This window comes from Phalacrocorax carbo, chromosome 13, assembly GCF_963921805.1.
Source record: "Phalacrocorax carbo chromosome 13, bPhaCar2.1, whole genome shotgun sequence".
NCBI lineage: Eukaryota > Metazoa > Chordata > Aves > Suliformes > Phalacrocoracidae > Phalacrocorax > Phalacrocorax carbo.
The window spans coordinates 10,579,087-10,604,026 of NC_087525.1; the positions used below are offsets into that span (position 1 = coordinate 10,579,087).

The 24,940-nt window shown below is 38.2% G+C and overlaps 1 protein-coding gene across 3 annotated transcripts in view; it reads right to left on the reverse strand.

The window, feature by feature from the left end:
• GRID1 (glutamate ionotropic receptor delta type subunit 1) overlaps window positions 1-24,940 on the reverse strand; it is a 544,302-nt gene that overhangs the window by 76,505 nt on the left and 442,857 nt on the right. For all 3 annotated transcript variants that reach the window (XM_064464794.1, XM_064464796.1, XM_064464795.1), the window contains exon 8: window positions 23,651-23,770. In XM_064464794.1, the coding sequence (XP_064320864.1) occupies window positions 23,651-23,770 (120 nt within the window). The remainder of the gene's footprint in view (window positions 1-23,650; window positions 23,771-24,940) is intronic.

The window sequence follows — 24,940 nt, forward strand, 5'->3', positions numbered from 1 at the left end:
GCTTCCTTCTTCTCTACAGTAAAGTATACTATAATGAAGAGGGAAATGAGCAAAATTATAGGAGGAAGCAGAAGTGCCTAACTTAGTTGCAAAATCTGGGGGATCCTGCCTGACTTCTTGCTTAACTTAAAAAATAATACTATCTGGTTTATCAACTTTCCTCTCGATAAAGATCGGCCACAGCATTCCATACATTAGAAAAAACTCTAATACACAAGACTACATGCAGAGAACGAAAAGATGTGAAAGCTTCAGCTGGTACAAAACCCACCTATTCTTCAGGTTAAATCTCAGCTGCACACTATGTACCTTCCTCCCGCAGGTTGCCTGTCAACTTTCCCTGGTAATTTTAAAGCTTCATATTAAAATATTTATTTTGATTATTCTTCCTATTCAAATCAATCACTGTGTAAAATTTCAACTATAATTTGATCTATAAACCAATGCCATGGAGGCATTCTTCTAAGACAGTGCAGATCACTAGACTTGGGTCACTTCTCAGAAGCAGGGATGAAGCGTTCTTCATCAAGAGAATTCAGCTATAAGACAAGCTTTCCAGGTGAGAAGTAAAATAAATTAAAAAAGAACCCAAACCAAAACAATTTCTTTGCAAAGGACACTGATAATCTTAATACTAGATTACTACAGAAACACCAATGGAAAATAATAAAAAAAAAAAGAACCAGAAAAGAAAGGCGACAGGAGGTCTGCAGGGACTTAAAGCACCTGATGACACTGCATAGCTGGTGGACATAAAAGAGAGAATATATCTGTTTGCATAGACACAGTTTAAATCACAAAGAGCAGTGGGACAGAGGATTGAGAGGGGGAGGAGGGAATGCCCAGGAAAAAACATGAGCAAGAAGGCCAGGAGGTGGGGGGAAGATGGACAGAGGGAGAGAAAAGGGGAGGCACTAAGGACTGAGTAGAAAGAACGCCGCTGCGCAGAAGAGATGGCAGGCAAGCAGGGACGTGCATCTTATTTCCCTTGATTGCAGTCACCAGCAGCATCACTTACTGCTAATGCACCTGACAGGCTGGTCAGCATTTTAGCCAAATAGCATCCTTTAGAAAGAGAGGAACATTTGTTTGTTCCTCCCAGAACACCCTCTGATGTCATGGCAAAATATTATTCTCTCTCTGATGAGCTATCTCATAAAGACCTCTTCAAGTCTTCTTCCTTCCACCGTTCTGCAGATACCATAATGTGACTAACCTCAAATTACTTGATCAAGATGCTGTATTTTAATATAAAGATTTCTTTATAGCAGCGTAAGCAGAACTCCAAATGATGAAATATAAAGCATTAACATCTGCAAGTATGCTTATGATTTACATTATACAATCTCAGTTTATTATTGTAGAATAAATATACAAAGGAAAACAGCAGACACTTTATGGTTATGCTACTTCTGTTCATTTTCTGTCTTTCCTTAATTTCTTAGAATTTGGAGATGTTAGTTTTGAATAGGTCTAACTTATTTATTAACTATAACATTAGCAGTGACATTATAATTTAATCCATGGTACAATAAACAAGTGCAGTAAATTCTCTCATGTTCGTACACAAATAGTATTATCTTTTCATTTCAAGAGATGCCAATACGTGATAAAGGGAGCTTGCAAGATAATTACAACACTCTACGTTGACACAGACATCACAATCACTCCAGATTCCTTCTGCGGGCTGGTATTTATGCATTGGCAGCCAACCTGCCCTTGGACAAAGAAGGAGGCTCTCACTGCAGTCAACAAGAACTGTGTACATTAACAACGGGCAAAGTTTCAGCCTCAATTCAGCAAAGAATTTAAACATGCCAACCGTCACTCTGAATTTTGGATTAGACTCAGGTGAAAAGACCTTGCTGCATCAAGACCCCTTCCTTAAAATTGAAAGCATCATAACAAAAAATATTATTAGCCTTTCTCATGAGCTGTCTAGGTAATTCCTCTGGTGCTCAGAGAAATCTGACAAGAAAAGACAACACAAAATAAACCTGCTTTCAGATAGCCAGAATCTTGTGAGCAATATAAAATTATTTGGAGGAAAAAAAAAATTCCCACACTTCGATTTTGGCATGCCACCACTGCTTTCTATGCCTTCTAACTACGACTCTGATTATGGTAAAATGTGAATATGAGAAGCCTAAAATAATGCCAGGTTAGAAACTTTTAGTCTTCAAAGCCACCACAGTCTTGAATTGCCATGAGAGGTGTAAGACAGATGAATCCCAGCACTCCATGATGCAGTAAAGGCTACAGAGCTGTACAAGTGCACCATCCCTGCAGCTACCCTCACCTCCAGCAGCACTTCCCACCCTCTCAAGGTTCACTTTATTTTATGCAAATGGTGAGATAAAGTACAAGAGAGACATTTCAAAAATGTCCTGTTCAAGATAGGCTGCAAGATCATCCATTATTTAACAAACCATTAATCATCTTTTACACCTGGACACGTCAGATAAAGATTCTGATCCTGAAATCCATATTCAAGAACCCCAGAGGAACTAATTCAACAGATCCAGCCACTCCTTTAAGTAAGGGTTAGAAGGCAGGTTTTCAGACTCAGTTGGGTTCTCATTTGGTATAGAGTTAAATCCTTTTTGAGACAAGGAGCAGGAACAGCCAACCAGTCTGTTTTACTCTAATGTAATTCCAGTTTGTTCTTGATTTCAGATCAGCATTTGTAACCTATCTAGCAGATGTCTACTGCATTCAGATGCTCTGCTCAAGAACATCAAAAGAGTTACAGGATATTTCAAGACAGGATGGATCCAGATATGAGAAATACTTGTTGAGAAACAATGACAAGATTTTTAGAGGGAATGTAATGTGGTTAAGACAATGAAATATTCTAATAGAACACTTATATTCTCCTACTTAACCCCCATTTATAGCATAATGCCAAAAGTAACATCAAATGGCATTAATATAAACAGTTAATATAGCAGCCCTGTTTACAATAATTTGCATTGCTTTTACTGCATCCACGTGACTGAACTTACAAGGTTTTTAGCATAAACATAAATGGGCTTTGCAGTCTATGTATGAATTCCATGGTGCTGTGGAAATAAAACTAGCAATACATAAATTAGCTAATTTAAAGCTAGGTTAGATATGGCTAGGTGAACCGTTATTACACAGACTGCAGAGCAAATAGAGGTCATAATCCTATCGGGAAAATATTCCAAGCGAGATCTGTAACTGGCAAAATGTGATCAAGATCCCTTGACTTGACTATACTTACCCAACTATATGTCAGCTGAGGTTCCAGCTGACTCTTTACCAGTGATATCTTTGCTAAGTGCTCCTAGTGATTTTCTGTCTGTGTTAACAGGAACATTTCAGGAACATACACTCCAGTACACTTTCTCTTACATTATTGCTTTCTATACTGCAGTACTGTGGACATCCACATCATAGACTGTATCACCAAACTATCATAGAGAAATCTTCCGTTCTACACTGATCCCCTTTCTCTCCTCAATTAGTTAACACACACTGAATACAGAAAGATCTTCAAAAACATCTGTCAGTGTTATCCGCTATACCAGCAGAAATACGACAAGGTTAATCACCTGGTCTGAAGGAGCCTAAGTGCCCCTTGCAGGTGATGGTTGCTGTCAGTTTTCTTGTAGAAGGACAGTCAATAATGTCTCCTAATCTTCTATGACAGACATGGGACAAACATTCTATTACAACCTAAATAAATGAGAGAGACTTTAATTTTAGACCTGTCTGTCTAAGCAATATTCCAGTAATTATTACAGCTATGGCTGCCATCTTTCTCTTTTTTTTCTTCTCTAGGTTTATTTTTTTTAAGCCATTGCTTCAATTAATTATCATAATAGTTACAAGCAATGGCCAGATTTTGATATGAAAATACAATTATTTGTCATTTATGCTTTGTTTTCTAGCTTTAAATTATTCTCAACTCTGTTCTCTCCTTTTCAGTCATTTCTGTATCTTCCTCCACACTGCGCTCTCATTATTTTCCAAGTTGTGTTTATCAGGCTATTTACATAAAACTATCAGGCTATTTAAATAGAACTTCTGTCATGTTCCTGTAGTCAAATACATTCTTTTTTTAACAGTTACTTATAAATGGAATATCACCAGGCATAGTACAACCTGACTTCTGTATGTATCCTTAGAAAGTAAGACATTAAAGGCAGATATAGCACATAGAAAAATGACTGTAGCTCAAAATCCATAAAACAATGCAAAAATTTAAAGGAGGATATAAAGCACCACCAAGGTTATGCACCAGCTTTTCAATTCTTGCATTTCAATATTGCATTTGCATTCTGAAATGTGGGATTAGAGACATATATCAAGTCTGAACGACAGGAAGTCTTGGCAAACTCACATTTCGTTTTCACTATTTATGTACAGATATTAGGCACTGTCACTATGTTGCTTCAGATTATTCTGTCACAATGAAAGGAAAAAAAAGTGAAATTAATATGATTCCAAAACTCTGAATGAAAACCAAAAATGTAAACAGCACTTCTACTAAACCCAAACTCCAATTGTATTTTTGAGCCAAGTACTCTTTTTCAGAAATTCATCTACTGTGGGTTTTCAGTCTCACACTAGTACAAAAATACCTATATTCGAAACAAGGTTTTCTTTTTAGTAAGCTGGAAAATATCAGATAAATAAATGTGTTTGGATATTAATAGATATTTCCCTGTATTGCTAGGTTTGAACCTGACTCTTAGATGAGAGATAAGAATCCCAAGCAAGGTAAATCAGAGGCAACTGAAATTCAGAACATTGGTTTATTCACCATGATGGAGACCGACTGAAAGCCAGTTCCACTATCAGGTTTTGGAGCTATTAGACTTGATTTTAAGGCCAGAAGAGATCACCATGATTACCTCACTTTGGATTCCTGTACTACAAGGATTGAAGATATACACTTAGGCCTGTAGCCTCTGTTCTAATAATACCATGTGTATCAGACCTCTAACTTTGGCCTGAAAAATGGACTCATGGATATTCCATGTGTCTGTATGTAAGTCATCCAACTGTTAGTTATCCTTATGTCGAAAAACCAAAGAGGAGACTCATAGGTATTATTCCTCTCTAAAAGTGGAGATAGACACACACACACACACCCCAAACAAAGCAAACAAAAACCAGAAGAGGTTTGGGGCTTATAGATTCAGTTTGTGGGGTTTTCCTCTTTTTAGTCAGAAATACATGAAAACCCAAAAAGAGACAGTTCTGATATCAAACAAGGTACTAACCAAATTAAACACTATTGGAATTATCCAAACCACTTTTAATTAGTCTACAGAGTAAATAAGATCAGAGCGTTCTGCCAGATTTTTAACCCTTGCTGAAAAACATGACAAAAAAAACCTGATTTCCATATGTTTTGACCCCAGTTTCTTGCCCAAAAGGGAACTTTAATGTATAGAAAGAGTAAAATAAAAGAAGGCCATGAAAGCCATCTATCAAAGCTAGCTTGATAGCATGGAACGTACCTTCAGCTGACTTGACTCTTTTCTAGATCAGAGAGAAGACTACAGATGTACTGGCAATACTCAGACCCACAGCTGTCACATACAGCGGCAACTAACCACATAACTCGTTCGATCTTATCGACCCAAATTTGGAAGTGTCACTGTTCTGGGCTCTTGTATAAATTCTAGAATATAGAATAATTATTATGGCTGTGGTGTTGATAACATTCATCAGAATACCCCGAACATTAAAAACTCTGTGCATTTACTTGTTATGAAACTGACCCCATGATACCCTTTTGCTGTCATTAAAGTAAGAGGTGACAAGAGAACAGCGATAAGAGAAGAGAGATCCTTTAATTTTAACCACAAAAATTCCAACAGCAAAACCAGCAGCTGTTCTTGTGCAATGAAAGAAAAACTCTTATTAATAATTTCAGTCTTTTCATCTTCAACCTACTAATTTTCAACTCATTTCCTAAGAACATATTTCTACTTTATTACAGTTCTTGATTCAACCCAAAGTTAGTATCTTGTTTCAAAGATGTTGGACCATTCTACCTCATACTGGCAAAAAGCTTTTAAACAATCATCAATTCAGTATAACTTCTACTGTGTTATTACCACAGAAAAGTGTTACTGTTCAAGGATATTTCCTTTGGATCATAATTACAACAAGAATAGGTTCCTGAGGGCATAATATAACAAAGTCCTGAAGTTGAAAGATTGTTTAAAACCTTATTGAGGTAGATGTCTGCTATTTTATTTAAAAAAAAAAACAAACCACATCTGAAGTTTATAACATGTCTGAATGTTTTAATCGTTTTTATTTTCTTCTTGTTTAGAAGAAAAAGGAACCACATGCAGTTTAGAATTTCATCAGTCAGAATAATCATTGTGGTACAGCAATTTTCATCCTAAACAGCCCTTAATCTTTTTGCGCATGCATTCAGTCATTTCTGTGGTGGAAAGTAACAACTGTTGCACAGTGTCAACAGCTGAAGACATGCCAGGTAAATCATTCCAAAGTACACAACACAAGGAGAAGGGGAGAAAGTCAAGGGCGCTTTCAGGGGGATGGATACTAGCAGCTTATATTTATCTCAATGGAAGTCAATTCATGCCATGCATTAACTAACGTAGCTAAGAACCTGTTTCAAACACAGAGAAATGACGCAGCTGAAAATAAACTTCAGGAAGAATCTAGCCAGGCACAAATGGGCTGATTTGCACTGAAATACAAACAACGAAGTTAAGCAGAAGATAGCAGCCAATATTATACGGGTAAAGGAAACACAGGCTAGGATGGGAAGGGGACAGTGCAGAAGGGACGATGCCGTGCCTTCGAGGGTGTGTGCACACAGCACAGCAGCCTGAGCCCTCGCCTAGGGACAGGTCCAATATTTTAACAAGGCAGCACCCTGGCATCGTCCGTCGGTGGCAACACCAGGCTGGGGACAAGAGACAGGCCTACAGGGTCAGTCATGCTGTGATCAGATCCAAATTCATTTGGACTGCATTCACGTGACTTTGTTCACCTCAAAGGCACCTGATTTTCACAAGAAGCCAGGCAGCTGCTCTTCTATGTCCTTCCCCCCCCCATATTCTCCAGATATATCCCTTAAAACAGGCATACAAAACCAGTATGCACTACTGACACTGGTTAGAAGCATTTTGATAAATAAGGCAGTTTCTATGCACTTGTATCCTCATCCCCTATATTTAATTAATAATTTAAATTAAACAAATTAAAATATATAAGTCACTTTCTTCCAAACACACACATTAAGAGAGGTAGAAACTATCTAGCTGGGAGATGTTCAGGCAGATCACATCCTCTGTAACTGCAAAGAACTGGATTTTTTTTTTAAGCACATTACTAGGAAACAGTAAGAGATAATTTTTTAAAAAAGTGATAAATTGATACAGAGTGCAGTGATGCAATTTGGAGTCGGAGTGGTTTGGGTCCTAAAGCACACCTGAGGTCAGTGCGATTATGCACTTTGTTCTCCATCTCGGTCTTCAGGAAGGAAATTCGTATTCACTTTATGTATGAGGCTGGTTCAGAAAACGAACCGCTTTGTATTATTAATGAATTCTGTGGGAACAATTTGACATAACTGTTTATTGCTTTTCTGCAGCCACCTGTCAGTCAGTCACTGGCAGTGTCCTCACTGGGTAGGACAGCTAATAGCCACCCACAGCTGGGTCACAGCCTGTGCAACTGTGAACCTTCAAGAACACCCTACCCCGCTAACTGAGGCCACTGCTTGTGCAGCACCACTTTACTGGCCAAGTAAGGCTATTCTCCTGCTCTTCAGGATACCTGTGCTAACGACCTTCAACATGTATCCTTTAGAAAAGTTGTGACTGGCTGTAAGTAGTATTGCGGAGTCCGATCACATGTGCTATGACCAACAAAAGATAATAGTTTTGAAAAACCTATGTTTCGTTTCAAATTAACTGATTTTCTTTGACCATCAGAGAATTTAAAAATCCATTCGAAATCCATTTCTTTGTTTCTTCTACAGGAAAAATAAAGACCTGCAGATGTACAAAGGTCTTCATATGAAGGTAACATTAGGGACACAGTATTTTTGTGGAGACAAAACAGTAGCAGCAGCAAGAAAGACAACAAAATCCACCTAGCTAGAAATCAATATTTTAGTCTTTATAAAGGAAAAAAGAAAGAAAGAAAGAAAGAAAGAAAGAAGAGCTTGAGCATTCTCTTTCAGATAATCAAAAGAAATGACAAATGAAAGTAAATTTTATTAAAGTAGACTTTATAAATTAGAATCAGAGACACATTAATGAATAGAAAATACATGCCTTTAATAATCTCTCAGTGGAGGCATTTATATGCCTGGTAATGACACGCAGCCAAATCAAAGGTGTTTAGAATGACTGCAAAGAGAGGCAACAGGCTGAGAAAAAACAGATAGAGGACTATTGTATGTTTTGCATGTTTAGCTAGATTACCTTGGATGTGGTCCCTTTCTGCAGACAGAAACCCCTACTTGCACTGGCTGTAGTCGCTGCCTGCCAGTTGCAGCAGCAGGAGTAATTGCTTATTATCTGTGAAACCAAGGTAACTTTTCGTTAGGCTTTCAAGACCGAGTTCTTCAACCCTTACATGAAAGCAGCTAATATATGTATTTACATACAGACAAAAATCCCTACATAGAATTAATGCACAAAACAGAAAACCAAAATGTTGAAAATTATAGCAAAAATTTTTCTTACCTTTCCAAAAAATTTCAGAGAAAATTTGACCTAGAATGCGAATTATCTCTTAGACTATGGAAAAACTTCTATTATTTTGAAAAAATATTATATCTGCTTTAAATAATAAATATTTATTCAGGTGCTAAACTAGCTTATATTCTCTTTATATCCAAATTTAACTGCTCTTTATCTCTTTCTGAACTGTTTACCAGAAAACCTATTACCAATTTTTGGCAATGCCCAAAAAACCTATCAAATGCTCATCAGCTGATAAGTGATACAGTAACTTCCAGTTTCCCACACCAGAGGAAACGGAAGCGTCCCAGATGTCACCGTCACCTTAATGGTATTTTCCAGGATGTCTGTCTGTCCTCGGAGCAGACATGAGGCTGCTCTCCCTGTGTGGCGGCCAGACCAGGAGTCACCCAGGTGTGTTACCTTGACGGGAGCCAGAGCTCAGATCCTCTGCTGAGAGGAAGAGCAAGAGGTGGGCATCGCCTGTGCTCTGACCAGGCAGCTGGGGCTAGCCCACAGCACTAGAGGGGAGGTTGCATGGCGGTTTCCAAAATATTATGTAGAGAAAATAAGGAAAGACTCTTCCCTCTCCTCAATATTAATGTAAGTCCTAATGTATAGTTTGGGAAGCATAATTGTATTTCTAGCTTGTAATCAGCTAAAGGAAGTACTGATATCGTCCGTCAGGTTTATTGATGATTATTATCCATAAATTGTTTTTCTCACATCCCTGTATTTCCACTGTGTATGTTTTTTTTTCTCAAAACCTGTATTTTTGACAGCATTGGTCAGCACACCGAAGTAAAATAATGAATCTTACTGCTATGCTTTTTCCGTCTTTAAACGTGTCTGTATAAAGCCCTCAGAATGCCCCCAGAAAAATTGCTTTTTGTTGACTTGTGGTTTTTTTAATTGACTGACGAGAAAAGCAGATTCTAATATGCCACAGAGGAAATTAAGATACAGTGAAATCTATATATTCATGTATGCATGTATATGAGTTTGCATGTTTTATAATCCTTCACATAATTCAAAGACTCAGCATTTTTATGTAAATGGTTTACAGCAACAAACAAAAGGAGAACATCTAGATTTGCAATTCAGCACATTGAGACATAAAAAGTCTGAGGTACCCGAGACCAGGCATATTTCAGAATAAATATACATCAGGAAGGTAATAGAACTAGTCCTGATGTGGGTTTCAGTAGAGACGCTGTCAATCAAACCAGTATTTAATTCAACAGACTTTGTCAGCTTGTTTAAGTGAGGGGCCAGCTGGAGGTCCCTTCCTCAGTAATCTTTGCATCCCCAGGCTTCTGGGATTACTCAAATTAGCTGCCTGTGCTCTTGGTGCTCTCCCCCACAAAGCATCGTTCTGCTGCCTGGGTCTATGCCCCATTTAATTTGTCATGAGACATTTTGAGATGCCTACAGTGATAGGAAGCACAGGGAACACAGCAGGATTTGAAGCAGTGACAGGATCATGGCTCTACACAAACACACGAATGGCTTTGGGTTTAAGGTGTGTTAATTTCTAACGGAGAAGAAGGAGGAAAGAAAAGAACCGCTTCCTTCGTTTATTGATCTGGAGCAGCAGTAACCCATATACTGTCTTTCTGGACTGGACCGTGCAATACCTACTGAAACAAGCCAGAGCTAGAGAAGTGAGATACCCTAGAGTGGTGTTTCAGAGTCAGAATTCTACATCTCACTGCAACAGGAAAGTCTGCCTCTGCAGAGCCTTGCTGCTGCTCTGATCCTGAACTTCCAAGTCTTGAAAATACTCATAGTTATTACGAATTCAGAACAGACAGGATTTCTGAAAGAATTAAAGCCAGAGTAGCAGTAGGTACATTGATGTGCCTATTTTATACCACCTACACCTAGGAAGTTAATTCAGCGACAGGAAAGGATATTTAATCTTTGCTGCAGCCTGACTAACTACCGCGGAGCAATGAGGATTAATAATGTGGGCAGGCTGTGCTGGGAGACACAGGAGGGCAGGGAGCTGAAGAGATCCTTGCTGCTCCAATTCCTCCTGTTCTTCCAGGAGATCCAGCCGACTCTTTTTCTTTGCTTCATAAAGGGTGAGAACAGGGCAACTTATCTTCAAAATCCAGCATTAATACTCAAAACACCTACCATAAATCCTCCTGTACAGAGACACCAGCAAAACTAGTACAGGATCTTAAAGCTCGTTTTGCTCAATATCTGTGAGAACAGAGAAAGATAATCTGGCAGGCAGCAGGAGCAGTGGACAGATGAAGTTCTCTGAAAGTGCTGTAAGTGGTCAAGAAATGGTCAGGCTGTACTTATTCTCCTCAACTGAAGCCAGAGGATATGTGTAGTAAGGGCAATTGATGTATTCTAAGTGAGGAAATTTGTTTCCTGGTTGTATTAGGATAAAATATTATAAGGGCAGCTACAGCTCAACCTATAAATACAGTGAACTCCTATGACATTTTATAGCCAACCTGTGCTACAAACAACACAGAGAACAAACAAAATTTGCATGCAATATATTGTTTCTTGGACAAGACGAAAAGCAATCAGACAATATCACAAGCCTGCAATTAGTGCAAATAAGAAACAGAAGATTGCTGCTTTATGCTAGGCAGTGCCAGCAGACTTCAGCTTAATGTGCTTCACATATGTCAGAGACACAGAGAGGGGAATGTCCAACCTCATTCTCCCACCGATATCGACCCTTTCCCACTAGAGAGCTTCCCTTAAGATGACGGTTATTTATTTTCCAAAGCAGAGTCCCCCTGTGGCAGACACAAAGGTTTTAGTGATGGTGGCTCTGACTTTTCACAGATGACTCAGCTGTCAGGTAATTACTCTTACATCCTTATCAGACTGTCCAATACTGAACTATGTGATACTCAACAAATTCACCTGAATGATCCCACCAGGTCAGCAATGGGGAAACTGTGAGATCTGCTGGGACGCTGAGTGTCCCTGCCCCCGCGGCTGGTTCGGTAGCGTGCCACCTTGAAGCACAGAGGACGTTGCTACAGAGATGTTTTGCCTGCAGCGTGCTTGTTAAAACAGAGCACTAGCACTGCGGTAAGCTCTCTCTTGTGAACCTGAAAAATCATAATAAATTATACTGAAAACCTAAAGTAATTGCAATAATTGTCCTAAAGCCAAAACTACTTAACGCTTTAAATTCTTGATTAATTCTGAAAAATGCCTCTCTAGTCCAATCTGAACTCCTTTCCTTATGAAATCTTTCACCAAAAGTTGACTATATTAACCATAGGCAATCCAATCCATATTTTCCATTTGTTCTTCTCTACTGGCTACAATAAATGGCTGTATTATACTGCATCTTGGGAATTGAAGAAATAGAGAAAGATCATGGTATACGGATAATTATAAAGATTCAACAGGAGTCATCTCAGATAAAGTGTTATGAAGGTGGTAAGTCACGGCTGACATAGTAGAACTAGTAATGTGCAGATGTCTTGTAATACCAGCCATAAGCAAAATATACAGAAATACATTACATAAATAATGAAAACATATATGAAAACTTCCCCCTTTCTTCTTCTGAGGTTTAACACTAGGCATTTCTTTAAATTTTTCTCCTTACTTTTTTATTAAATCAAACCATAGTTAAAATAATATAGTTACACATCTCGAAACAATTGTGTCTTTGCCCATCAAGATTCAAAATAGAAACAGAGAGGAAACCAATACTGATTTGAATTCTGCTCCATCATATTGATTTGTGGAATGGATGGCGTCCACTTAGTCTCTCAGTTCACTGTGTAACTATAGGCTGTGTTCTGTTAAAAAGTTGTGGTTTGGCGGCAGAGAGGAAGGTACCGATCTTTCAGAGCCAGATTGCACCCAGGGTCACAGTACACCGTTTGCAGAACCGGGAAATTGTGGCTTCTGTGGAGGCAAATGACCATCCTAGATAGAGAGAAGCTTCCAGGGTGCAGGACACAACACACAAGTGAGGGCCATGTAGCTGGGGATGAAACTGCGGGAGGCATGAGAGGAAGAGAAGCAAACTCCTGACGTAAGAGATTCATCTTGAGATGCAGAGAAGATTGGACATTTTGTTTTAATTAAGAAAGCCACTGAAATATCCTGTAATGAGAGCTACACTAGAGTAACAGGCTCTGTGGGCTGTACCCTAGATTCAGATTCACTCTTTCATAGTAAGGCAGCTCAGCCAACAAATCTGTGTTTTCTGCTTCACTGGTTACTGTGTTCCTATCTGTGCTCAAATGGAAAGAAAAGCTCTAGATGCTGAATGACTTTTCAGTGACTCTATTGAGGAAAAGTTCTCCTCTGAACACCCAGAAACCAATTAGAGTTTATGAAAAATAACAACAAAATCTCAGTGCAATTCCCTCATGCTCATAAAGTAAATATTTTGTGCTTTCTTTTGCCCTCACTTGCCCTAACAAAAACATGGAGTAACAACACTTATTTCTCTTCCAAATCTATAGCAAAACTACCTTGTAATATCATTGAGCAAGTTCAGAAAACCTACCATGAAACACTTCACTCCTAATTATTTATTTTAAAACTTAGGAGAGAGGAAAGAAAAAAAAAGCAGACAAAACTCCAGACTCAACCCTGGGAGCGAGCTGCTCCCTCCTCCAGTATGAACCACCAGCAGCGGTGTTAGTGATACGTAGCCTGAAAAACATACCTTACGCCTGATCCACAAATCTGCTCATCCCTATCTTAGCAAACACCCTGGAGAATTCCCAATACGGAATGTCCTCAAACCTTGGACTTTTTAAAGCTTTCTTCTGTCAGGATGGCAAAACGGCAATAACAGGTTTCTGAACACACAACGACATGGATTATGTATTACACAATAATAATATAGTTAACTACCTGGAAAACTCTCAGTATAAAAAAATCATAGCCTCCAGGTGCTACTGAAGTGTAAATAGCTACAGTGGCCTTGTAGACTGGTACTGAATGGCATCCTGAATGAGAGGAGAGAGAATGCTGGGTTTAGATTCAATCCAGCTCACACAGCAATCTTGCAAAGCATCTACTAACTTACTGTATTACTAATCCTATGGCAGAATAAATTGCACATAAAGCTTTAAGAAAAGTAGAGACGGTGCTAGAACAGCTTATACTGAAATGTTCTCATACTATGAAATATCACCCATGGTCCTAGTTACTGGATATTAGCTTTTTTTTCCCTCCAAGTAAGCACTTGCCAATTCTTGTACTTGTCTAGGGCTGTCTTCTGGTAAGGCTCCAGGGACTAAATGCTTTGGTACCTTCAGTCGCCTATCTGCCCAAGCACCGTATTTGGAAAGCTATAGCCTGCTTTGTAAAAGAATACCTATCTTCACACTCTGTTAGCCTTGTGTATATTTAGATAACAGTCCTTACTGAAAAACAAAACAAATCGCCCAAGAACTGATATCAGCCAGAACCATCCCTCGTGATGCCAACTGGTATTAAAGCATACTGACTTCTCTCATTGCATTGCAACCGAATTTTATCAATGGATAAAAATTTGAAGAATTTGAGAGTTTACAACAAGCAATGCCGGGAGATACAGCAGTCAGCCTGCTGAAGGCAGGGATTCGCTCGGCGGGTTGGCAGAATCACCAGTCTGTTAGTTAACTACGTAACACAAAGGAGTCACCACCACTTTCAGCACAGAAACAGCACGTGCAGGAGAAAGGACTTGCCTCCCCTCTTGTTTTCCCAAAGGTTTGTGACAGTGGGAGAAAGAGCAGGACCAGGCAAGACGGCCCAGAAGCTCCAGACACAGCGGGAACAAGTGCAAGCCCTGTCCTGAGCAAACCACTAGGAAGGGACCTTTCGCCGGTATTTCGATGGAGAGGCATTTACTGCCGTAAGCAAGCAAAGTCTTTCTTCTCCTCAGTCGTCATATTCAGGGAAACTGACCATGGCAAGCAATTTTAAGGCGAATAACTGATGTCAGATTTAACTAAGTTTATGCTGTTTCTTTCCTAAAAGAAAGCCTGTATCTGGCTACCTGCTATGGTCAATAATGAGCAGCAGCATTTCTCCTTAACTCCTCCACTATAACAGAGAGTTCCTGGATAAATCTTTTTTTTTTTTTTACTCTTCATTAAATCCTCTTTCCAAAAAAGCCCGATGCCTGCAAGTTCTTCAGACCTCATCAATAAACATTGTGGGAATTTGCAAATTACTTTTTCATAGAAAAGATACTGTTGTGAGTGAAGTAGATGTTGGCAGGCTGGAGCTGTTTCACTGCATTAAAGAAGCACTCTGTTTCAAAGAGTTTGAATTACATGATCATAGATAGCATCCTTCATCCAATGATCTCAAAACACAGTACAAAAGTTAATAATGAATACGGAAAGACAGTTACATTACTGAGTTCTTCATGGCATCTTAAATTCATAGGCAGAATACTGGCATCCTGCATGCTCTATGCTTTGTACAATTTTATTTATAAAAACCCAATGACCTTAAGGCATGCAATCAGATGCTTTTGCAACTTGCAATTTAATTTTGGGGCAGGTATACAACTGTTCATAAGAGAATTTTGGCTGCAAAGGTGATTTGTCCGCTTAAGATACCAGGCACCAGCTCTTCCACATGACTCTTCTGTCTGGTTTACACTGTACTTAATGGATGCTTCCCAAGCCCTCCCTGTCTTCATCAAGTAACAGCTGCATGTATGGTCACTGTCAGCAAAGTACACCTCTTCTTTGCGATATTCTACTCACCATTTCCAATCCAGATGTTGTTTAAGGTTCTTTAACATTTTTCTAAGCTCTGCATGACCTGGAATCCAGCCACCTAAGAAATCACCTCTATCCCATTTTCCATTCAGTGTAGGGGCAATTATATTTTCCATTTAAAATAGCTAGGGCATGGCCTCCTACAGCAAACATGGTGATTCTTCTGACAGGTTCAACCTCTGGAAGGTGTTCCCAATAATCTCCATCAAAAGTGGATTTTGGTGAGCTTCAGTATTCAAGGGGTTTGTGCTGGGCTTTTTTCTTTTTGCCCCATGGGTCTAAGTGCAATTCAGATGTGTTGTTGCATTTAATAGCTATTTCAGCCTGCAGCGATATATCAACAATACACTTTTTAAACAGTGTCAATATTTTTAATTATTATTGTGTTCTGCACATGTAACTCTATTATGCTGGAAAATACTTAACATATATGTATATGTTACTATATATTGCTTAAAGAAATGTATTTAGTTGTCAACATTCAACTTAAAAAATATGTCCTGTTAGCAATTATATTGTCGGAGAGCTCTATTATATATTTGTACATTACTCTCACTAACACATTAAAACTACAGACATGCTATAAGCTGATAGCCTGTCATATGGATGACTCGGGCTCAGAAAGGATATTCCATTTTGAGAGTTATTATCTATGCCCGATACTATGCCCAGTTCCGGTAAAAGAGTGTTGTCTTTAAGTGGAGAACAAGTTTTATTTTGTGACATCTGTGTACTTACCCAACTATATATATTCTTTCACTCTTATAGGAAGAGATATTGTGGTACTGGACTAGGCATATTTTAGAATTCTTTCCTTGACACAGGCTCATATTGATTATAGATTGTACCTGTTTTAAGGTAGAACCAAGTGTTTCCTGTGTGGTCTGAAAACAGAAAGTCCTCAACTGAAAGGCAGCTCTGCCAGGAACTGGAACACCAGCAGGCAATCTCTGCCAAGTGCTGTTATTTCAGTGAATTAGCTAATACAGACAAAGAGGTTTAATTGGAACTCTGATGCCCTTTTGCATCTATCTTTCCAAAAGAGTAAATTGAGGAATTAAGGTTATTTTGATTTTTTTTTTTTAAAGTATAATGAAATTAAGGAACGAAGCCAAAACAAGTCAGATAGTTTGGGGTACTTTATGACACAGAATTTCCTCACGTCCCACATTTGGGCTGACCACTAAGATATCTTGCCAATAAACTTGGCTTTTGAAAACCTGCATGTGAAAGCATTTACTGGTAATACAGTAATATAATCTGGCATGAAATGGCAGAAATAAAAGCAAAATTAGAAGGGGATTTTTAAATAACTTCTATTTATCTTTTCTTATTTTAATAAGACTAAACAGAAACCATAAATTTTTGTCATTTTTCTTAACAAAACTATGTTGTAGCATGACCGAATATCTCAACTACCTGTATTTAAACATCCACTTTTTCACATATTGAATATATCAGCATGATATACAGATGCAGACAACATAGTTATCCTGGATGTTAAAATTACTGCTGAAATAATTACTTCATAAACTATGCTTGACACCTACATGTATTTACAGTTTACCAAATGATATAAAGACAACAACAATAATTAGAAGAATTAAATGCATTTCAAACACTACAGAAAGGAAACCGTGTATGGTCTCCCTCAACGTGCAGTCCTTGCAGCTGTCCTCGACACTGAAATCATGCAACAAATGAAGAGATGTTATTCCTCCTTAGTTTATGTACTAAGGAAAGCCACAACGACATCTGTTTGATTTGTTAGGTAAAATAAATGAGGTTGTATTTTGGCATTATCATTAATATCTTTCAAAGTGATTTTGCTAAACAGACATTATGCTAAAAAAGCTAGTCCAACACTCAACAGAAAGTTCTTCTTGTTTTGTTGTGAATTTTAAACAACAATCATCATTCAAAGATATTTGTTAGGGCAGGAAAGAAAAAAGAAAAGACAGACTGTCCCCCTTTTCTGGAGTAGCGGGCTTATTGCCTCTGTTCAAGATTGATGCTGTGCAAAAGAGAATAGCAAATAATCTCTGTCTTTGGATTTCCAAAAAGGTAAAAAGGATTTGTAAAGCTTTTTTTCAAATTTTTTCTATTTTCTTCGGTGTTAAACTCAGAAAATCTTGACCTGTTTCCCTATGGAAATACATTTTGCTTCATCGCGTGCATACTTGAGCACAGAATTCCTCATGAGCTGAGTTACAGAAAGGGGCTTTCTTTTCATTGCATTCTGAATCCTTTCCTAGGATCCATCAATTCATTAGGGGAGCTTTGATGAAAACACCATAATTAAAGATGCAACTGTTTTTAGACGGCTGATTTTAACACTCCTAACATCCCAATTTTATGCAATATTTCATATGTGTTAAAAAAGGAGAATGTTATACCCAAGACTTGTTTTAATCCAGTAAGTATGTGACTTATGAATTACACAGGATTTCTAAACACACAGCCAGTGGTGCATGTGGGCTGTGGAAACTTCAGCAGCGCCCTAATTGCCGTAGGTGTCCTGGCCCCGCTCATAACTCAGATACGGCTGCTTTTTAAAATCTACCCTCAACCTTCATGCTGTGAAAATGCCATATGAACAGCCGAACGTCTTCCAACGATGACCAGCATGATCTTATGCTTGGAGGAATTCCAACTGAAATTTGCAAGACATCCCTTTTACTCAGGGTTGACACTGGTATAATTTGCAAATAAATACAGCATTTTGTGTTTGTAAATACAAGTAACAGTTTACGCAAAAGCATGGGTCCCTTGGCAATGTTTTCAAAAACATAAAATAAAATAAAACTTAAAAAAAACTATGTATCACACATTTGCAACAAAAAACGCATTTCTAAACTTGCTTATCTACTTTTCAGTTAGTGGGTGTAATAATTCAGCTATAGTTTTACAATGAAATCGTACGGAATGTAAAATACATACAAAAAAATCCCAATTTGCAGAACTTGGGCAGACAGGGACCCCACTTCATTTCAGTAAAAACACTCAGGTTCTTCATGTTTCTTCTCTAACATTCTTCTATAGTTTAAAAATTGATCATAGCCATTTCCTATATGTTCAGCTGTATTTTTCACCATTAATAATTCAACTTATGGAATTTGTAAGGAATGGATTTATTTTTGTTGCTCACATCCACCTCGTAGAGAAAATTACCACTGAAAAATGAAGGAGTATTATTATTTTGACTAAAATACTCCAGATTTTTTTTCAGTTTGGCACAGTGTATTTATAGGGTGAATTGCAATAGTCTTTTTCCAACTTATTCTTCTGTGACACTCAATCAGCTCGAGCAGAAGGAAAAAGTTAAACCAAACTAAGTATGTGGAAATCGTATTTTACCCAGAATGAGAGGACTATTAGCCCTTCCCTTTGCAAGGTAACAGGGGATTTTCAGTGATGACAGGTAGCCAAGGCTTCAGTCTTACATTTCAGCTGAAAGATACCTTGGCAACACAGATTCAGCCGAAGTGCTATACCCAAGTGCCTGTTTATGAAGTGCTCAAACAGGAGGCAGGCATCTGTTTATGGCTAAACACAGGCAATTTAGTTATGTATTTTTCCATATGAATAAAGCTGATTCAATTACAGCAGGAACCACCTAAGATTATTCTCTTCAGTATGTATCTGTTAGCAGCATATGATTTGATGGCAATATTCTTGCAGATGAAAGCACTAAATACTGCAGACCCCTAAAAATACAGTTCCTTTTTGCAGTGAATAAGCAGCACAGGATTTCTCACCATGATAAGGATGAGATTCTGTCTAAAATTAACAATTCCAATTGAAGGACTGTTCAGACTTCAAAAATGGGGTTTCAACAACTGTGAAACATATCGGAAAACCACTTACAGTGACTTCTGCAATCTGCCTCAGAAGTGCTGCAGGAAACAAGTATGACTGTTCATGAAGCAGATGATATTTCAAGAAAATCCAGTTTAAAAAAATTAAAACATACCAACTGACAGAAATGAATAACCAATGGTAAACGTTATCATTTTGAACAGAATGTTTCCTATGAAATACAGCATGTGTGTAAACCATTAATTCTGCCTTCATTGCAGCCAGCTTGGGAAAGAATTGCAGATTGTTTTATAAAAAATATGATCCCTGTAATAAAATAAATAACATCATTTCACTCTTACAGCAGATTTTCCTGCCAAGGATGAAGGTAATCATAAAGCGTTATCTAACTAATCACACCCCTACAAGGGCAGTAGTTGTTGTGGTGTTCTCTGCATACATGGTCAAAAGCGAACAAGTAGGTTTACACTTCAAGAGCTCACTGTGAGTTAGGGAGTTGCAAGGAGCACCACCCTGGAGTCCTGACTCCCTTAGTTTTGTTCTCACGGCTGGATCATTAAATTATTACATTGTGTGGAATCCACCCAAGTGCAGAAACGTAAGAAATATGAACCAGCTCAGATGTTCTGAAAGTTACAGCAAGGCTTTCATTAATAAGAACTAGTAATACAGATGGCCATTAAAGAAGGAATTAACGTAGTCCTGACCTCCTTTCCCACTCATGTCCCTTGCACTGTGGAAGCGGGACGTGGGTCTCCATTGACAATTCCAAACAAGCTCTGAAGAGAAGGTGTCTCATACAACTAGGAATATTGTAACTCAGAATACAGTAACTTGGCAATTAAGGCTGGCGCTGAATCTGATGCATACACTGATAGCATGGCAGGTGGACATGAGAGGTGACGTGACAAGAAAGAGTTTTTTACGTGCTACAAATGCAGATCCCGAAAGCTCAATTGGTTTTGAACATAATAGGCTATTAGTCTCATTCCTCCTGCTCTATGCGCCTCACCTGAACACTTTATACCACTTTTTCTCATTTCTCCAGGTTATACTTGCTCTGTGTTTCTTTCATTCCTTCTTTCACTCAAATCTCATTCAATTTAAAACATTAGTGTGACAACAGCTATTAAAATTTCTTACTTTTTTGTTTTTTGGTTGATTCTGTTATGTTTTATACTTTTTACAGTTACCTTTTCTGTTTGCATCTAGTTCATTTTCTTTTTTCAAAAAATATTCAGATAGTCAGTTTGCTATTTTTAAAAGTGTTTACAGATATTAGGAAAATAAATCGTACCGCCTATCCTCAAGCATGCAGCATTTAAGCCTTTTCAGTTTCTCTGACAATCTTATCCTTCAACTTTCAAATGCCCTGATAAGTCACCACACACTGATCTCTATTTTAGCATGAGCACACACATGCTTTCTCAACATCCACATGCGCACAGTGAATAGAAGGCGATCACCTGAGCCTTTTGTAAAGCAAGGTGGTATACCTTAGGGACATACCCCGTTCTTTTATGTTTAAACCAAAGAACTTAGAGCATTTTCTGGAGTTTCCCTTTCACACAGACAAAGGAAACACACCCAAAATACACAAAAGCCACTACCAGCCTTTACCACAAAATTATGGTGTTAGACGTGTATAATAAAGGAGAAGGTATAGTAAGCAAGCAAATACATACATTTATTTGCACTCACAACTCAGTCACGGCTAGTAGAAAGAACAGAAAAACCAGATCTCAGGGCAACTAGGAAGAGTCAAGATGCCTCTACAGAAAGGCCATGAAAACTCGTGCCAGATGTGGGTTACTATCTTGGACTTTCTCCTGGGAGTCTTTCTGGTGGAAATGATCCCTGAGAAACTTTCTGAGGAATCTGGAGTATTAGAAGCCCACTAGCTTTTGACTGGATTCCCTCTAAGGCTCATGAGTGTTATAGCCTTTTGCCCTACCCTGTCACAGATCCTAAGTGCAAAGGTTTTTTGTAGGGGCAGGGCAGGGATGAATAGATACAGATGACCTCCATAGAGAAAAAAGAAAACCATGCACAAAGAATCCACTTTTTTTTTTCACCAAAAATATGTTCCTCCACAGCTAAAACTGAGGAAAGGCTGATATGGAAACAAATCACAATAAATCAGAATTGCTCTTATTCAAGTAATATAAATAAGACAAGAATAAATTTCTGAGCTTTTAAAAGTACTTCTGAGCTATAACATATTTTTGCTGCAATAATAAAAAGTTGGGCTGTCTAAATAAATGGATACCAGTAGTCCCGTGGTAATTATGCTCTAAGAAATATCATCTCTTCCATGTTCTTCTATAGATTTCTCTAGCATATTGCTGACTTTTTACTCTCTCTATATATTAGGCTAAAAGAGTAATTTTCAGAACTTCACTTTTGCTCAGAGTATTATTCCACAGCCAGTGGCTTTTTACCCATTTAGAATTATACTGACTTTCATTTTGGGAACGCTATAATGTTCTGCATTTAACATCCAAAGAGTTAAGCCTTCCTATATTATCCACCTCATCCCAAAGTAGCACATTAGGGATCAAAATTGATCAGTAGTATATCAGCTTAGCCATTTTAGTAATTTTCCCATTTATTCATTTTTACCTATTTCTTTGCCTTGTGGTCCCTTTTGAGTGATATTTTAGCTGTCTCCACACATCTGGATTATCTCAATTCGGTCAGTGTGCTGAAGTGAGAGCCTTTGTATATGTGTTACCATGTTTGAAATGTACATTAGAAAAAGGTAGCAGTGTATACTCACACATCACAATTTCCCTTTAAGGCCTCAAACCTGTTCTGAGTGGTAATCATGCCAATTTTACTGAAAGGTAAATTGAAGCATAAAGCGATTATGTGACTTACTCAAAGTTACTTGGCAATTCTGTAATAAAATGGAACCAAACTCAAACGCCCCACGGCATCCACCTGCTAGGGGTAACACAGCACTGACAGGACACTCGTGCTTTACTGTACTGGCAGCTGGAGACGCAGGAGGATAGCCCACAGCACCTCACGGGGCACCGGATACTTCTATTTCGCACGCTTGTGCATGAAGTGAGGCGCATACTTCTGTTTATGAACCGGAATTGCTTCCTAGACCTCCTAAACCTACTCTGTTATAGAAAAAGACAACACTGTTTCCAAAATTAAGATTATTTTTCATCATTCAGGTAGTGTGTCTGGAACTTAGACTTCTTCATTTGCAGTAGAAATTTTCCAGAAATGAAAGTGGACTGAGAAACAGCCTTTTCTGGTCATTTCTGGTCTTTAGGGTGCCTAGCTAATCTGAAGTCTTCAGCGACACTTTTTGGCAATGGAAGTTTTTCAATTATATCTCCTGGAGTTTTATGCATTTCAAATACTTCTCTTCCGTCTGTTGAATTTCTAATAGATATTGCAAGCCTTTGGCTCCATGTCCTGGATCCTCATGCCAAATTAGACTGAAAAAATCTCAGGGTTAGCTGTTTAGGATGATAATGTAAACACAAGTTCTTTGCTTGTTTTTCCATTTAGACTCATGTAATTCAGGTGAATCAAAACAAAACAGAAACCAATCATCAAATGAAAATAGAAAATGTCATGGAATCTTCTTTGTTCAGCTCTGCTTAATGTAGGCCCCATTGACCACGCAGCAGTAACGTCTGTATTTCAACCAGCTGACAAGTTTAGGGACATTTTGCAGCTTGGGTTCCAAGCAGAACCTCGCTGTTCAATTAAAAGTTTCAGGTATTTTTGGAGCATCCCCTCTGCATGAACATGGTCAAGGTAGCCCTCTCAGCTCATGGCAATTTATGTTAGTAACCCCATGGAACCACTCTAGCCGCCTTCTAAGCCCCATCAATCCCTGTTCCACCACCTACCACTGATAGGTCATCCTTTATTTTAAATGATATAAAATCATCCATTTTGTAAATTATCTTCTCTAGAGGGTTTGGTTTTTTTGTTTGGTTGTTTTTTTTTAATTTATCTCAAAACCTTGCACAGCTATGCTTTAAAACATCTTTGTGTGTTTAGGTGATTCATATTCTCAGTTGCTTCCTTAGCGAGATAAGTGCCAGTTATATCAATTATATCTTAACAATTAAATATATGAGCAGATTTCTGCAGTCTTCACTATTATGTTCACAGGATTGTTATGGCACTGCAGCATTAGTGCACATGTGGAAACAACTTGCAGAACTCCTGCCTACCAATATAAATTAGCTTTCAAGATTTAAGAAAGATATTAGAAAATATTTCTCTTATAGTAAATTTATTCTGCAGTGTAGCACTAATTCATTCTTAAAGAATAACATTTTCTCCTGTGAAGTAGAATATATATTATTTAGAGGAAAAAAGAGAGAAAAAGAAGCAGCGTATCTTTACCCTCCGCACATCTTTGCCAAATGTTTCGCTGTAGCTAGTGCCCAGTATTTCAAATTGAACATAGGGGTTGGCGCCATCTTCTCTGAACTCCATAACACCAGTAAGCCCAGTTATATGGCCCTAAGGAAATAAGTTTCAGAAATTTTAGAATAGAACAAATTTGACCTTATAAACACTCCTCCTCACTAAAAGTATGACAAATCTTCTTTGAAAATATTTATAGTGAACTTAAGTGTGGCAATTACACATTCTTCAATAGCTCAAATATAACACTGGACAAAAGACTTTATTATTATTATCTGAGAAAATTACTTTAGCACTAACACATCCACTGTATATTGTGGAAAAAAGCCATCAGGTCTCATCGTTCACAGAGACAGACCCCAAGGAAAAGGAAAAGGACCTTGGTGGACCGTGAGACAACAGCCCTTTCAGTGTAACCAAGGGCAGCAGGTTCAGTTCTGGGGTTGAATACAGAGGCATGACCTCCAGGTCCAAAAGAAAGAGTACGCCTGTTGTGCTCCCAAGAGAGGCGTGAAGAAAAGATAAAATTTTAAGTATTATTAAAACCTCTCTGTGAAAGTATCACAGAGTTTGATTTTGGGTTTGTAGAAAAGAAGCTTGAAATGGCACTAAAGTTTGAATTAATTTAGGAGCAAAGGATGGCGCCATTAGGACTGCTTAGAACATAAGGTACCACTTGATCAAATTGCATCATTTTACTAGAAGAAAACCATTTCATCAATATATATGGGGAAACAGGGTGGTTCTCCCAAATAATTGCTAAAGTTGGTAGAGTAAAAAAATGAGTATTTTTGCTACTAGTATTTGTGATCAAATAACTTTCATACAAGAATTTACCATGCATCTGCAAAGCCACAGTACTGTCCATACTTGAGTAATTCACATGCGGCAAGACAGTGTAACTGTTAGTGACAACTTAGTTAAATCAGACCCTTTTGCCCTAGGCTACAGTACACAAATAGATACTTACCAATGCTCAGCTAACTTAGGAAGCTAGCTGAGTTGTAGTAAATGGAACCTAAGTCTTAAGCCTTACTGTTGGTTACCCCCTCGAGCTCCTTAAGGTGTTCTCTTGGGGAAATTGTTACGATGCGTGTACACATCAATTTGTATGACTGTTCCTAACCACCACAGAAGGTAGCTATGAGAACAGCAGAAGTAGAACACACACCGCTGAAGCAACACTGCAGTACGTCTCATTTGTTTGCAATAAATCATTCACTTGTTTAATAGCTGTAGATCATTCCTGGTAGTTGTAAATAACTT